At 68.6% G+C, this 15514-nt stretch overlaps 1 protein-coding gene across 5 annotated transcripts; it reads left to right on the top strand.

Annotated features, from left to right (window-relative positions):
- The first annotated feature begins 2115 nt into the window (after positions 1-2115).
- MIB2 (MIB E3 ubiquitin protein ligase 2) lies at positions 2116-14290 on the top strand. Of its 5 annotated transcripts, none has more exons than XM_080800463.1 (20): positions 2116-2548; positions 3565-3718; positions 7703-7972; positions 8056-8227; positions 9099-9205; positions 9290-9484; positions 9633-9775; positions 9892-9987; positions 10941-11045; positions 11128-11290; positions 11372-11505; positions 11596-11744; positions 11830-11986; positions 12073-12233; positions 12338-12464; positions 12568-12801; positions 13267-13445; positions 13527-13714; positions 13793-13858; positions 13949-14290. In XM_080800463.1, exons 3-20 carry the CDS (start codon positions 7726-7728, stop codon positions 14185-14187), a joined length of 2862 nt encoding a protein of 953 aa, XP_080656589.1. In that variant the 5' UTR covers positions 2116-2548; positions 3565-3718; positions 7703-7725; the 3' UTR covers positions 14188-14290. The 5 variants fall into 5 exon arrangements, with proteins under 5 accessions (XP_080656589.1, XP_080656587.1, XP_080656588.1 ...); XM_080800461.1 differs by having other exon boundaries at positions 9880-9987; XM_080800464.1 differs by lacking the exons at positions 2116-2548; positions 3565-3718 and adding an exon at positions 7435-7509 and having other exon boundaries at positions 7703-7755; positions 7883-7972; positions 9880-9987.
- Positions 14291-15514: the final 1224 nt, after the last annotated feature.

The raw sequence follows: 15514 nt of genomic DNA, 5'->3' as shown, positions 1-15514 counted from the left end.
CGCCGGGAAGACGCGGGGCGCAGGAGCCGCGGCAGGGGCGCGGGGGGGAGATGCGCGGCTGGGCCGGGGTCGGCGCGGCGGGCCCGGGCCGGGGAGGTCGGGGGGCTCCGGGGCCAGGGTCCTCCGGGGCCGGGGAGGTCGGGGGGCTCCGGGGCCGGTGTCCGGGGGGCTCCGGGGCCGGGGAGATCGGGGGGCTCCGGGGGCGGGGAGGTCGGGGGGCTCCGGGGCCGGGGAGGTCGGGGGGCTCCGGGGCCGGGGAGGTCGGGGGGCTCCGGGGCCGGGGAGGTCGGGGGGCTCCGGGGCCGGGGTCCTCCGGGGCCGGGGAGGTCGGGGGGCTCCGGGGCCGGGGAGGTCGGGGGGCTCCGGGGCCGGGGAGGTCGGGGGGCTCCGGGGCCGGGGAGGTCGGGGGGCTCCGGGGCCGGGGTCCTCCGGGGCCGGGGAGGTCGGGGGGCTCCGGGGCCGGGGAGGTCGGGGGGCTCCGGGGCCGGGGAGGTCGGGGGGCTCCGGGGGCGGGGAGGTCGGGGGGCTCCGGGGCCGGGGAGGTCGGGGGGCTCCGGGGGCGGTGTCCGGGGGGCTCCGGGGACGGGGAGATCGGGGGGCTCCGGGGCCGGGGAGGTCGGGGGGCTCCGGGGCCGGGGAGGTCGGGGGGCTCCGGGGCCGGTGTCCGGGGGGCTCCGGGGGCGGGGAGATCGGGGGGCTCCGGGGCCGGGGAGGTCGGGGGGCTCCGGGGGCGGGGAGATCGGGGGGCTCCGGGGCCGGGGAGATCGGGGGGCTCCGGGGGCGGGGAGGTCGGGGGGCTCCGGGGGCGGGGAGGTCGGGGGGCTCCGGGGCCGGGGTCCTCCGGGGCCGGGGAGGTCGGGGGGCTCCGGGGCCGGGGAGGTCGGGGGGCTCCGGGGCCGGGGAGGTCGGGGGGCTCCGGGGGCGGGGAGATCGGGGGGCTCCGGCCGGCGGACTCCAGGCGCCGCGGGGGAGGACGGCCGCGGCTCCGCGGGAGTCAAAGCCACCGGCCCGCGTCACTCTGGTTTTCAGACAAACCTAGTCGGAGGAGTCCGCGGCCGGGACGCCTCCGCGCGCCCTCCGTCTCCACGGCAACGGGCAGCGTCCCCGCGCCGAGGGCCTCAGAGCCGCGCCACGTCGTGCCGACGCGAGGTGACGCACTTCCGGCGGGAGTCCCGCCTCCTCCCGCCAGGGGGCGTGACCGCGAGCTCCGCGTCCCGGCCGCGCTGGCCTCGGGTCCCGGCGGCGTGGCCCCCTTTGCCCGGTCCGCACGAGCCCGGTCCTCGGTGGCCTCCTGGGTGCCAGGGCCTCGGCGCCCGGCCGGACAAGCAGCCCGGCTCCTTCCAGTCCAGGCGCCGCTGCTCGGCTCCGCGCCCCCGGCCCGCGGCGCGGGGACAGGTCCGCCGAGGAGGCCGCCGCCGCCTTCTGACGACGTGCACTACACGCTGTCCGATGTGAACGCGCCTTCCGTCGGCGTTTGGCGCAGAGGCGAGCCCGGGCCGTTCCCGGGAGCAGGGCGGGAGGCTTCCCGTCGCTCTCGGGACACCGGCCGGGATTCCTTCCCTCACGTCCCGCCTCCTGCGGCCGCGTGCGTCACCGCCGCCGCGGAGCCTCCTGGGAATTGTGGTTCAGACCCTCCCCGCCGCCTCCAGCGCCAGTGGGCTGCAGACTACAACTCCCGGCAGGCCCCGCGGCGGCCCCAGGCGCTCCGGGCTCGGGGTCCTCGGCGGCCTCAGCCGGTGGTCGCGGCGCGGCAGGGCGGCCTGGCTGGCGGGGTTGAGCAGCAGCGGGGCCGCGGGCGGGCTGTCCCACACACCGAGGCCGCTCGGCAGGCCATTGGCAGATAGACTCGGCGCTTTTCGGCCCCTGGAACCCCCAGGCCGAGCGGGCGGGACGCAAACTTACGGGCAAGTGGAGGGGTCGACGGGGGCACTAGGGTCTGGCCGCGACCGGGGCCCGGGGCGGCTTCCCGAGGAAGGGGGATGGGACGGCAGGAGGCGGGGCGGCCCCGGGCTGGTGGGGCGGGGTCACGCTTGGGGGTGCGCGTCCGCCCTGCCCAGTCCGGCCCGACCCGCCCCCGCTTGTCCCCGCGGAGCCTCGGCCGGGACGCAGCGCCGGGCCCTGACGTCTGCAGCGCCCGGGCCGCCAGCCCTCCGGCTCCGCTCCCGGCGGCAGGTCGTGTTCGGGCGCTGCGGCTCCTGCGCGCGGCAGAAGGACTGCTGCAGCGGGAGCGAGGCCGCCAGAGCCCAGGGAAGCCCTGCAAGGCGGGAGGCAGGCCCCCGGGACAGCGCTGGGCGTCGCGGTGTTGGCACGGAAATGGGCATGTAGGCAGCGGGCAGCCCAGGAGCAGACCGGCCGGCTCCGTCCGCCCGCCGCGGTCCCGTCGGCGGTGCTAACTGTGCGTCTTGGCATCTCCCAGGCGCCACAGGGCTGGATGGCTCTGGGCTTGGACGCTCGGCAAGGCTAGAGGCCAATCCCCAGGTCTCCAGGCGCCAGGGCTGCAGCCGGCAGGCTCAAGGCGGGCAGGGGGGGCGACTGGACAACCGGACAGGTGAGCTCTTGAGAAGCTTGTGCTGTGACGGTTTGGATCTGCTGTTTCATCCTGTGGTTTCTGTTTGATGCCGTGTCAGAGGAGTTTGGGTTGTTGCTGAGTGTGTGTGTCTGTGCGCGGGGGGCTGATAGATGATGCGGCTTGCCAGTCCTCTGCGTTCAGAACCCATTGAAGAAATAAGGAGGGGTGCCGGAGCTGCGGCACCTGGTGGGCACCTGCGGGGCAGGGGGTGAGGCAGGCCAAATGGAAGCCTTGGCAGATGCGGCCCTTCCTGGCAGGTCCCCTCCTGGCCTGTTGCTCCAGATGCAACAAGTGTCTGAATGCCTTGCCCCCGCGCGGAGTGGCCAGTGCAGTGGTTGGGGCAGGACGTCCCAGTCTGCAGGGTGCCTGAGGGCCTCCATCTCTGCCGAGATTCAGGTGACGACGGCCCCGGTCTTCCTTCGGGCCTTCCGCCAGCTGGTGTCTTCTTGCTGGGCCAAGCTGGGGTTCCTGGGTGCTCTGTCTCAGGGCTTCCTCCCAGTCGCTAATGGGTCAGACTCCCCAACACCCAGAATGTCCACCTTTGCCTTAGCCAGACCTGCTGCATGACAGGAGCCCGTGATGCACCCAGTTTTGCCGGTTGACTGTGCCCCACATGGTGTCGCTCAGACAGCATCGCCGGGCACAGCCGGAGGCACAGGGAAAGGAGTGGCGGCCGCCTGTCGCACGTCATGTCAGTGTCATGTAACTGTGTTCTTCTGAATAAAGGCAACTTGCCAACCTCCTAGCTAAATGGGATTGGATCTTTATGGCTTTTAAAAGTTTTTCCAATAAAATATTCACAAATAGGGAAAACTTCTTGTTTCTGTGCCGCCCTAACGTGTGTTTTGGAAGTCGTTCTGCCCTCCCAGAGCTGGCGGTTCCTTGAGACAAGAGAGACTAGTGCCCGACAAAACAGACCCAGATGCCTGCCTGTTTGCTTGAGGTGGTTAGACGCTAAAAATGTAAAACTGCCTTTTAAAAACCGTTTTCTCCAGACTTGCTTGTTGGCTGCCTGTGTGGTTTGCTGTGTTCTGTGTCGGCATGGCTGCTAGTTTCCAACAGGAAATCTCGGGGGCTCTCCGATTTGTGACCCGAGAAGTAGCCGCTGAGTTTCTGGAGCGCTGACTCGAGGCTGGTCTGTGTTCTAAGGTGAGTTAACTTTTGCTAAGTGTGCGTCTGTCCTTCCAGTCCCGTGCTTTGACCGGCTCAGAGTCTTTCTCTTTTTTTAGAGAGCGAGCGAGAGAGCCCATGCGTCCTCGCATGTCAGTGAGGGGGAGGGTCCGAGGGAGATGGAGAGAGATTCTTAAGCAGACCCCGCTGAGCGTGGAGCCGGAGGGGCCTGATCTCACGACCCTGACGTCATGACCTGAGCCGAAATCAAGAGTTAGACGCTTAACCGACTGAGGCAACCAGACACCTCTGCTGCAGAGTCATTGTATTTTATTTTATTTTTTAAAAAGATTTTATTTATTTGAGAGAGAGAGAGAGAGAGAGAGGGAGAGAGAGCATGAGAGGGGAGAAGCAGCAGACTCCCTGTGGAGCCGGGAGCCCGATGCAGGACTCGATCCCGCGGCTCTAGGACCATGATCTGAGCCGAAGGCAGTCGCCCAACCAACTGAGCCACCCAGGCGCCCCCACAGAGTTATTTTAAACAAATGTCTTGACAGTCTCTGCCGGGGTTTGGGTGCCCGGCAGGGGTATGGCCTGTAAGCTCTGAGGAAAATGTCAGAATACAGCTTTTCCGGCAAAGGAAGAAACAGAAAGCAGTCTGCCGGGGAATATTCCCTGTGAAGTGGGTGCTCCCTCCCTCTGTAGCCTCTCTGGGTTTGGTCACTGCCTCCCGACTCCTGAGCCTGGGCCATTCCCCACTTGCCACCCCCTCCCCACACACCCTGGTGGGATCTGCCGAAGAAAAGTAGTGAGCCCTGATACCAGGAGAGCTGGGCACCTGACGTCCCATGGAGCCTTCTCAGCGCTGGGCCCCAGGGACGACGGTGACGACAGCGACAAAGACCAGGCAGACGGGTGGAGAGACTTGGAAAGCCCCCCGGCCCCCCATGCTCGAATTCCGTGCCAGGATGCTTCCGAGGCCCTGTAGGAAGGGACAGCGGGGGGGCGGGGGGTGCTGTTGGAGGCTCTGCTCGGGCCTGAGTTGAGGTGGCACCGTGCTGGATGGAGATGCTGAAGCAGAGGTCAGACGTCAAGACCTGTGCGGGGCAGGGGAGGGGAGGAGACCAGGAGGCTCCAAGGTAGCTTGCTGTCCTTCTCAGGTGCCCCTGGGTCCTGTTGGAAATGCTCCTGTAGCGTGTGGCCCGGGGATCCCTAATGCCAGCAGGTGGGCAGGCTGAGCGGCCGGCCCTAGAATGGCCCAGGACACTTGGGTCCTTTCCTGCCCTGAGTCCTTTATTTCCGTGTGGAGCCGATTTCTGGGCTCTGCAGGTGGGGTGCCCCTGCCAGCAGGGGCCTGCAGTGGGGCTGTCTGCTCAACGCACGTTTGGGCTCGTGGTTGCCTGGGACGGGGCACACTCTGGCTGAGTGTAGCTCAGAGGGGCCTGTGGGAAGGGCAAGGAATAGCGGTTCTGGTGGCTTCCCAGCGAGCAGGTTCCCCGAAGAGGGAGGCAGGGGAGGAGGCACGCAGGCCGCCAGCTCGGACTGTGCGGCTCTGCCCGGCTTGCGTATCTGTAGCAGCTGCTGATGGGGACCCGGCCGGCGGGAGCCCGTGGCGTCCCTCCCCCGTCTGGAGCTTGTTGGTGCCCGGGGGTCCCAGGCTTTCTCGGGGGTGTTCTTGCGGCGCAGGCCTGGGCTTGGCACTGCTCTGTAGAAGAAATGAGAAGCTCTTGGCTCAGGTGCCCCATGTTAGCAGGGGCCAGAGCACGGAAGGGAAGACAGCCAGGGAGTGACAGGACAAGGAGGCCGAGTGGCCCACGAGGTGAGGAGTTTCTTCATGGAAAGGCTCCTGATTAGTCCGTGGGTTGGGAAGGTTTATGGTTCCAAAACACCCACCTGCTTCTGCGGAAGCCCCTGGAGGTCCTGCGTGGGCAGGGTGGAGAAGCCACCGCCACAAGGAGCCTGTGCAGGAGGGAGGAGAATTTGCAGAAGTCGGAGCTGGATCCTACCCATGTGAGTCTGGGGCACAGACTGAGTCTGGCCCAGCCCTGCCCACCCTGTGCTGGATACGGGTCTCGGAGTGGAGCTGGGCAGAGGGCGGGTGTCAGATGGCCCATGGGGCTCAGCTCCTACCCCTGGCAAAGCCTGGCCACCATCCCTCCTCTCTGCCCACCAGTGGCCTCCGGTGGGTGGCAGTGTTTCCTGGGGGGGCCAGGCCTGGGATGCCTAGGGTCGGCCTTGGGGGTGGGGCAGGATGCGGGATCCTGGGGAGGGGCCCAGGCAGAGGGGCGACGCGTGGTTTCCCTCCCGTGTTGTTGGCCAGTGTCCTGTGGCTGAGGGGGGCCCCCGGGCCGTAGTGGGAGCTGGCAGTGACCTGGCTGGTCCTCAGCCACACCCAGCCAGCCTCGGTCTGCCCCCAGCCTCCTGGGCGCACCGTGAGGAGACGGCCAGACACACCCGGGCCAGCTGGTTTTCTAGCCTTAGAGCCCTGCTGGCGGGATGGCAGACCCCCTCCGGAAGTGGGGTGCTGACTGCCCTCTTACAGTCTGGGAGTCCCTGGGCCTCTCCAAGTCCTGTTGATTTTCTCTCTTAACCGTCATTCAAATCTAGCTGTGTCATTAATTACAAAACTACTTTATTAAGAAACATATAATACCAGGTTTCCAGGCGCGCCTGGGTGGCTCAGTGGGGTAAAGCCTCTGCCTTCGGCTCCGGTCATGATCCCCGGGTCCTGGAGATTGAGCCCCGCATCAAGGCTTCCTGTTCAGCAGGGCTCCCGCCTGCCTTTCTGCCTACTTGTGATGTGTCTGTCAAATAAATAAATAAGTAAATCTTTAAAAAATAATAGTACCAGGTTCCAGGTCATAAGTGATTGGCCTGTAATCAGCAGCTAGATTAGGAAGTAGGACGGTCCTGTGTCGCAGAGCCCCGTGGTGGCCTGCATCGCTGTCTCCCTGCTTCGGGAACTTTTTGTAAATGGATTCCAGTGGTGGGCACGTGGCTGCTTTCCTTCAGCATCTGCACAGCTCTGCCTCCCAGCTGTGGGCTGTGGATAGTACGGGGTGGGGGTTGAGGCTCCCTTGGGGGTAAATCCCATCTCATGACCCAGTTCACCCTTGAGGAGAGGGGACGGTGTTGCTGTGAACACAGGTGCCCCCTTCTTCTGGTACAGTCTGGAGCGGGTGGGCCGAAGTCCTGCAGAAGCTCAAGTGACCTCAAGGCACTGTCCCCCGACCTGGGTGGCGTCCCCCTCGTGAGTAGTGGCCTGGTGACCAGAACCCTGATGAGTCTGGCAGGGGGCACCTGTGCCAGGGCTGTGCCCCTTTACCTCAGGGTGCCTGCGTTCCCTGCATGCCGTGGAGACAGGCCCCCTGTGGGCAGAGGCGGCTTCTCGGGGCTGCGGACTTTTTAGTCTCTTCATGGTGTCTTGATGGACGCTGGTTCCTGACTTGGGCGCAGCCTAACTCCCCGGCCGCACGAACGAGAGTCTGTTTTCTTCTGAAAGCCTGGTTGTCTTACTTCGTGTCGATCTCTGCAGTACAGACCCACCAATGTCAGAACAGTAGGTCCTGGTAGCCCCCTGTGTGCCAACCACCCGGAACTGGGTCTGCCCGCACAGGTGGACCCCCTGTGGGCATTTGCCAGGTCTTGTTCCTGGGGGTCCGCCGTCCTCTCGCCAGGACTGCCCCCCCCCACTTCTGCCTGTGATCACCTGGAGGCAGGGTGTCATAGTGGCTGGAGGGGCCTTTCCACAGAGGTGCCCAGCTTTCCTCCAGGACAGGTGCCACTTGTACTTCCCAGACTAGTGTCCCCTGCTGCTGGCCGTCGGCCAGGTGAGCCTCCTTTGGTCCATAGCGCATGCGCTTACCACTCTTCCTGCAGCCTCGGGGCCTTTGCACATGCTCCCCTCCCCCTCCCTGCCTAGCTCTCCCAGACTTGTCCCCACCTGCCTCCGCGGCAGCCCTCCCAGAGCCGGTGAGAGCCTGTGTGGCCTCGATGTGGCCTGAGGGTGCCGTCTGCCTGCAGGTCCTGGAGCAGTGCCACCCACCATGGACCCAGACCCCCAGGCAGGCGTGCAGGTGGGCATGCGTGTGGTGCGCGGCGTGGACTGGAAGTGGGGCCAGCAGGATGGCGGTGAGGGCGGCGTGGGCACGGTGGTGGAGCTTGGCCGCCACGGTAGCCCCTCGACCCCTGACCGCACGGTAGTCGTGCAGTGGGACCACGGCACCCGCACCAACTACCGCGCAGGCTACCAGGGCGCGCATGACCTGCTGCTCTACGACAACGCGCAGATCGGTGCGTGCGTGAGTCCACGGCAGCGCCTGGGGCGTGGGGGTGGGGGCGGGGCCCGGGGCCCCCTGACCTTCCCCTGCCCCCAGGCGTCCGCCACCCCAACATCATCTGCGACTGCTGCAAGAAGCACGGGCTGCGGGGCATGCGCTGGAAGTGCCGCGTCTGCTTCGACTACGACCTGTGCACGCAGTGCTACATGCACAACCGGCACGACCTGGCCCACGCCTTCGAGCGCTACGAGACGGCCCACTCCCGCCCGTGAGTTCCTAGCCGGCGGCCCCCCGGGCCTGGAGCCGGCCTCACGCGCCCCAGGCTGCAGCTCGAGCCCTTCCTGAGCTGCCTCCTGGAAGAGTGACCGAGGTCGCGGTCCCTCCAGTGGCGTGGTCACTGACACCAGCCCCCACGCCCCATGGAGGTTAGCCCTGTCCACCGGAGCGGGCCTGCAGGGGTTGGTGCTGGGGGCGGGGTGTCTGTCCTGGCACCAGCCCTAGAACCGGGTGTGGCTGGCTCCCCCGGGCAGCTGTGCTGGGGGCCCCGTGATGGCCTGTGTGGCCAGCATCCCCGGTGGGAGCCCCAGTGGCCCGTGCTGGGAACTAACCCAGAGACACAGCTGGGGACACCCTGCTGGCCAGCCTAGGGGGCTCTGTCGCTGGAGGGGGCGTGTGGAGGGAATGAAGCTGGGAGGATCTCCTGGGCTGGGGCGGCCACCCAGAGGCCCCACCCACAAGAGGCTGCTGCCCCATCTCCTGGACGGGTCCCCACGCCGAGGGGAGGGGTGTGTGTTCGATCCCAGCTGCCTGCCGGCCAGAGCAGGAAGGGGGACCAGCTGTCTGGGCGCCTCTGGGCAAGCCTGTGTCCTCACTCTTCTGTTTCTCTGTGCTGAGCCCTCCCTGGGCCAGGCTGCGCCCTGAGCTCTGGGGCGACCCTAACAACTCAGCAGCTCACTAGGGAGTAGGGAGCAGCAGGTGTGGAGGGAGGACGGCGCATGTGGAGGCCATGCTGTGAGGGGGCCCAGAGTGGAGGGCACTGACCAGCGGGGCCAGCCCTCCTCCCCGAGAGCTGGGTGGGGCCGGGCTCACACCCTCGCCCTGCCTCCCACGGGGCCCAGCACCCACTCGCTCTCTTGCAGGGTCACCCTGAGTCCCCGCCAGGGCCTCCCAAGGATCCCGTTGAGGGGCATCTTCCAAGGCGCGAAGGTGGTGCGGGGCCCGGACTGGGAGTGGGGCTCACAGGACGGTGAGTGGGGGTCTAGGCTGCCGCTGGCTACGTGTGAGCCTTGTGGCACCGGCTTAGCCTGCCATGGGGCCTTTGTCCCTCCAGGAGGGGAAGGGAAGCCGGGCCGAGTGGTGGACATCCGTGGCTGGGACGTGGAGACGGGCCGGAGCGTGGCCAGTGTGACGTGGGCCGATGGCACCACCAATGTGTACCGTGTGGGCCACAAGGGCAAGGTGGACCTCAAGTGTGTGGGCGAGGCAGCTGGTGGCTTCTACTATAAGGAGCATCTCCCAAGGCTCGGTAGGGTTTGGCCCCAAGGACACCACACCTGCTGCCCAGCTGCCCTCCTGCCCTGGCTGGGTCCTGGGGCAGCGCTGGGTCGGGGCTGGGTGGCGTTGCCGAGTGGAGGGACGCCGCTGCTGAAGGGGGGCCTGTCGCCCGCCCTCAGGCAAGCCGGCGGAGCTACAGCGCAGGGTGAGTGCCGATGGCCAGCCTTTCCAGCACGGGGACAAGGTTAAGTGTCTGCTGGACACAGACATCCTGAGGGAGATGCAGGAAGGCCACGGCGGGTGGAACCCCCGGATGGCGGAGGTGAGCCGCCCCGCCTGCTGAGCCCCCGTGCCCGCCCTCCCCACACCCTCTGGACCCCCAGCCCTCCCGCTCCACCCAGCCACAGCCTCCGTGACCCGCCACAGTTTATCGGACAGACGGGCACCGTGCACCGCATCACGGACCGTGGGGACGTGCGCGTGCAGTTCGGCCGCGAGACGCGCTGGACCTTCCACCCTGGGGCTCTCACCAAGGTGCATGGGGGGCTGGGCTGAGCCCCGTCTGTTCGCTTCTGCACCCCTCCGTGTACCTCATCGGCTCTGGGAGTGCCTTTCTCCAGTCCCTAGGGAACAGGGGAGGGCTTTGTGGGGTCCAGAGGGGCTGAGTTTCGTAGGGAGGGGATCCTGGCGTGAAGGGACAGAGGCAGGTGAGGTGCTGGGCACTGGTGGAGGCTGGCGGCAGCCCGGGCACTCGCTTTCATCCTGCTGGGCCAAGAGGCCGCTGCAGCACTACGTGTGGGGAGTCACCTTCTAAAATGTTCCTCAGTGGTGTGGCACGGGGAGCACTCGGGGGCGGTGGAAAGGCCCTTTAGGAAGAGGGTGGACACAGCCCCGGGTGGCGGGGACGGGGTGGGCACAGCGTTACGCGGATCAGGGCCCTGGGTGAGGCGTGTACCCCTAGCACTGGGCTCTGGACCTGGAGTTCTGGCCCCTAGAAGGTGGGGGGGGTGGGGGGGTGCCGTGAGACCCATGGTTTGCAGTCAGTCTCATACAGGGGAGGGCGCAGGTGTGGGGGAAGTGACCAGGAAAGGTTTGGGGATGGGGGAGGAGTGGCTCCTGACCCCCACTCCCATGGTAGTCTGGCCCCGCCCCCTGGTTGTCCCAGGGTCCCACCCCCACCCCCTGTGCCGTGCCATCTGCTTCTCCGTCTGAGTGTCGGGACAGGCCCACCTTGGCTTTCACCCCGGAGTTGGTTTTGGTCTGCTCCGGATGCCACTGCCTGGCTGGCTGGCTGGCGGTCACCCCCACGGCTCCAGGGCTGCCCGCCCAGGACGGACCTGGTCACGTGTGACTCTCCTCCACCTCTGAGGCAGGGGCTGGGTCGGGTTCAGGTCTGCCTGTTCGGGGGAGGTGCCCTCCTGCCCCATGGCCCAGGGCAGCCACACCTGCCTGGGGGTGCCCCTCACGTGCCTCTCTCTCTCACTCAGCACAACGCCTTCTGGGTGGGCGACGTGGTGCGGGTCATCGATGACCTTGACACCGTGAAGCGGCTGCAGGCTGGGCACGGCGAGTGGACAGATGACATGGCTCCTGTGAGTGCCCCGGTGCCCAGCCCCACCTCCCCTCCCGCCCCGCGGGGAGACCCGCCTGTGACCTTCCTCTCTCCCCGCTCAGGCCCTGGGCCGCGTCGGGAAGGTGGTGAAGGTTTTCCGGGACGGGAACCTGCGTGTGGCGGTTGGCGGTCAGCCCTGGACCTTCAGCCCCTCCTGCCTGGTGGCCTACCGGCCCGAGGAGGACACCAACCTGGACGTGGCTGAGCGTGCCAGGGAGAACAAAAGTGCGTGAGCCCGGCTGGGGTGGCCGGCAGGAGGCTGGGCCGCCCTGGGCCACCCCTTAACTGGAGCCCTGCCCCGCCTAGGCTCCTTGAGTGTCGCCCTGGACAAGCTGCGAGCCCAGAAGAGTGACCTTGAGCACCCGGGGAGACTGGTGGTGGAGGTGGCCCTGGGCAGTACGGCCGGGGCCCTGGACCTGCTGAGGCGGCACCCCGAGCAGGCGAGCTCCCGACACCCCCCTGCCCTCTCTTTAGCCAGCCCCGGGGAGCGGGGAGGAGGACCAGGGACTGACCGTGGGCTCTCCCGGCAGGTGGACACCAAGAACCAGGGAAGGACGGCCCTGCAGGTGGCCTCCTACCTGGGCCAGGTGGAGCTGGTGCGGCTGCTGCTGCAGGCCCGGGCGGCCGCGGACCTGCCAGATGACGAGGGCAACACGGCGCTGCACTACGCCGCCCTGGGGTGAGGCCTGGGCCGGGGTGCGGTGTGGGCGGGGCACGCCGCAGGGCAGTGGGCATCGCGCCCCTGCTGCTCCCTCTCCTGTCAGGAACCAGCCCGAGGCTGCCCGCTTGCTCCTGAACTCCGGCTGCGGGGCCAACGCCCTGAACGGCACCCGGAGCGCAGCCCTGCACGTGGCTGTGCAGAGGGGCTTCCTGGAGGTCGTGAGGGTCCTCTGTGAGCGCGGCTGTGATGTCAACCTGCCTGTAAGTGCTGGGTCTGCTGGCCCCGGGCTCGAGGACACAATGGCGTGGACCTTCCTGCCGAGTGATCACTGGCCCCCCGCCGGCAGGATGCCCACGCCAACACGCCTCTGCACTGTGCCATCTCGGCGGGCGCTGGCGCCAGCGGCATCGTGGAGGTCCTCACCGAGGTGCCGGGCATCGACGTCACTGCCACCAACAGCCAGGGCTTCACCCTGTTGCACCATGCGTCCCTCAAGGGCCACACGCTGTGAGTTGGGGGGTAGGGGCACAACCCGTGGACCACACTCCCGTGGTGCTGTGGGCCACTGCGGGCACAGTCCGGACCCCAGGCACATCTCCCCGCTCCCCCAGAGCTGTCAGGAGGATTCTCGCTCGCGCACGCCAGCTGGTGGATGCCAAGAAGGAGGACGGCTTCACAGCCTTGCACTTGGCCGCCCTTAACAACCACCGGGAGGTGGCCCAGATTCTCATCCGCGAGGTGTGGACACTGGGTGCTGGAGCAGCCCGGGGCCCTGGGGGTCAGGCCCCAGCTGGGGTCCCTGGGCTGAGCCGGTGCCCACCCCCCTCCGCCCCTCCCTCAGGGCCGCTGTGACGTGAATGTCCGCAACCGGAAGCTCCAGTCCCCGCTGCACCTGGCCGTGCGGCAGGCGCACGTGGGGCTGGTGCCGCTGCTGGTGGACGCGGGCTGCAGCGTCAATGCCGAGGACGAGGAGGGGGACACGGCCTTGCACGTGGCGCTGCAGCGTCATCAGCTGCTGCCTCTGGTGGCTGATGGGGCCGCGGGGGACCCAGGGCCCTTGCAGCTGCTGTCCAGGGTGAGGAAGTGTGGATCTGGGTGCTGCAGAAGTGGGCCGGACTGCCCGGCTGCAGGCAACAGGCGGGCCTGAGGGACTGTCCACCTCGGCTGTGGGCGACTGCCCGGGGAGCCAGGCCTTCGCGGGGGCAGGTTGGGCTGGGGCGCTGGGGTTTGCCAGAGGCGTTTTCTGCCACCCGTCAGGGCAGCGTGGCCTGACCAGCCTAGGAAAGGGGATGGGGTGTGGGGTGGGTGTGGGGGGGGTACCGTCTGGGAACTCAGCCCCTGGCCTGGGGCTCCCTGGTGGGGGCCCTTTTCCTGTCTGCCTCCCTCCTGCTCCAGCAGCCTCAGATGGCGATGGGGTGCCTGAGGCTCTGACCGAGGCCCAGGCAGTCAGGAGCTGGTAGGGCGTCCCCGACGGCCACTAGGCCGGCCCTGGGGCCTGCTCCGGGGCGCCTGCCTTCACCGGCCTCTGTCTGCCACCCAGCTACAGGCCTCGGGCCTCCCGGGCAGCGGGGAGCTGACGGTGGGCGCGGCGATCGCCTGCTTCCTGGCGCTGGAGGGCGCCGACGTGAGCTACGCCAACCATCGCGGCCGGAGCCCGCTGGACCTGGCCGCCGAGGGCCGCGTGCTCAAGGCCCTGCAGGGCTGCGCGCAGCGCTTCCGGTGAGCCCGGCGGGGCGGGGGGCGGGCCCGGGCACCCTCCCCGCACCGGGGCCGCCTTCAAGCCCCCTCCTCCCACCGCAGGGAGCGGCACGCGGGCGGCGGCGGGGGCGCGGCCGCGGGCCCGAGGATGGTGCTGGGCCCCCCCAACACCGTGACGAACCTGCACGTGGCCGCGCCGTCGGGGCCCGAGGCCGCCGAGTGCCTGGTGTGCTCGGAGCTGGCGCTGCTGGTGTTGTTCTCGCCGTGCCAGCACCGCACGGTGTGCGAGGGTGAGTGCGGGGGCTGCGGGGGTGCGGGGGGGGTGCCCGAGCCCACGCGCACCCGCCCGACCGACCCCCGCCCCGCAGAGTGCGCGCGCAGGATGAAGAAGTGCATCAGGTGCCAGGTGGCCATCGGCAAGAAGCTGCGCCCAGGTGCGTGCCCGCGCCCCGCCCCGCCCCGCCCCCCCGGCTCGCGGCCCCGCCTGCCCTCACCCCTGCCCCCTCCCCGATGCCGGCCCGCAGACGGCACGGAGGTGGCCAGCGCGACCCCGGCGCCCGACCCGCCGCGGCAGCTGGTGGAGGAGCTGCAGAGCCGCTACCGGCAGATGGAGGAGCGCATCACCTGCCCCATCTGCATCGACAGCCACATCCGCCTCGTGTTCCAGTGCGGCCACGGCGCGTGCGCACCCTGCGGCGCCGCGCTCAGCGCCTGCCCCATCTGCCGCCAGCCCATCCGCGACCGCATCCAGATCTTCGTGTAGCCCCCCCGCCCCGCGCCCCGGCCGCGCCCGCCGCCTTCCGGAGCCACGTCCCCCCGCCGCCTTCGCAAGCCCCCGCGCCGTGTTTTATAAAAAGATTCTCGGACTTTTGCGCTTGGTGCCTGCCTGGGGCGGGCTCGGGGCGGCGGAGGGGGGGGGGGTGTCCGCCCCGGGGTCCCGCCCCGCCCCGCCGCTGCCCCCCACCAGGGCTGGCCTGCGCGGCGCCCCCCTCCCCGCTCCGCTCCGGGCTCTGCGCTTTGGCTCGTGCCCCGCGCGTCCTGCCCCCGGGGCGAGACGCAGGCCGCCTCCCAGGCTCCCGGCCTGGGGCCGCGGAAGGATGGACCCTGGGGACGTGGTGTCCGCCAGAAGTCCCCGTGTCCGCCCCGCTGGTGGGCTGCCGCCGACCCGCTGCTGCGTCGCCCTCACTGCCCCTTTCTCTTCCCCCGGCGGACTGTGAGGTCGTCTCTGACCCTGTTCTCTCCCGGCCGGTGGGGTCCCTGCTAAGCAGGGAGTTGGGGAAGGGGTTGGGGGGGGGGCGGCACGGGTAGGGTCTTACCGACCCTTGAGCGTGGTAGGCCGGCACAGGGCCCCGGGGAGAAGGCAGACCCAGGGCAGAAGGGAGCCATTTGTCGGGGCACATATTCCGCCATGAAGAGCGGGGCGCAGCTCTCCACTGGGCTCGGCAGCCGGACAGGGCGCTTTCCAAGAACCACCCGAAATGCTCCCCCGGAGCCTCCCAGCTGTCGGCCAGCAGCTTGGCACTGACCCCGCTGGCCTGGTGTGCCGCTGTCACTCTGGGCGCAAGGCCTGGATGGAGAACACGGAGTGCCAAGCCCCCCGGCCTGGTCTGGCCGAGTGCCTCTTCCTCTGCTCCCTCCCCACACCAGTCCCTGTCTGCTCCGGCCCTCTCAGGCCTCCCGAACCCAGTTCCCCCGGCCCCAAGGAGCCCCCGCCGGCATCCCACCTGGCTCAGCTCCTCCAGCCCGCAGGCCGCCCTGTCGAGGCTTCCAGCCTCGGGACGGTGATCCCCCGGCCCCCCAACCCAGGCCCATTCCAGACCTTGGCCGCAGCCGGGGCTTCCCTGCTCCCACAAAGCCCGCACCTCGTTCGCTTCCCTTCTAGCTCCATAGGGTCTGCTGCCTTCAGCTCCCCCAGCCTGGTCCTCTGGGGTGCTGTCCCCATGCCCCTGCCTCTGGCCCCCACCGTCCAGCACCCAGTACTCACACTCCTCATCCCCACCCCTCTCTCCGGGACCTGGGTCAGGCAGCCGCTGGGGCAGGGGACAGGTCCTGAGTTGGCAAGAACAGAGCCTGCTCTCCCAGGTCTCGCT

The sequence above is a fragment of the Martes martes genome, assembly GCF_963455335.1.
Source record: "Martes martes genome assembly, chromosome: 4".
NCBI lineage: Eukaryota > Metazoa > Chordata > Mammalia > Carnivora > Mustelidae > Martes > Martes martes.
This window is presented reverse-complemented; position numbering and strand designations above follow the sequence as displayed.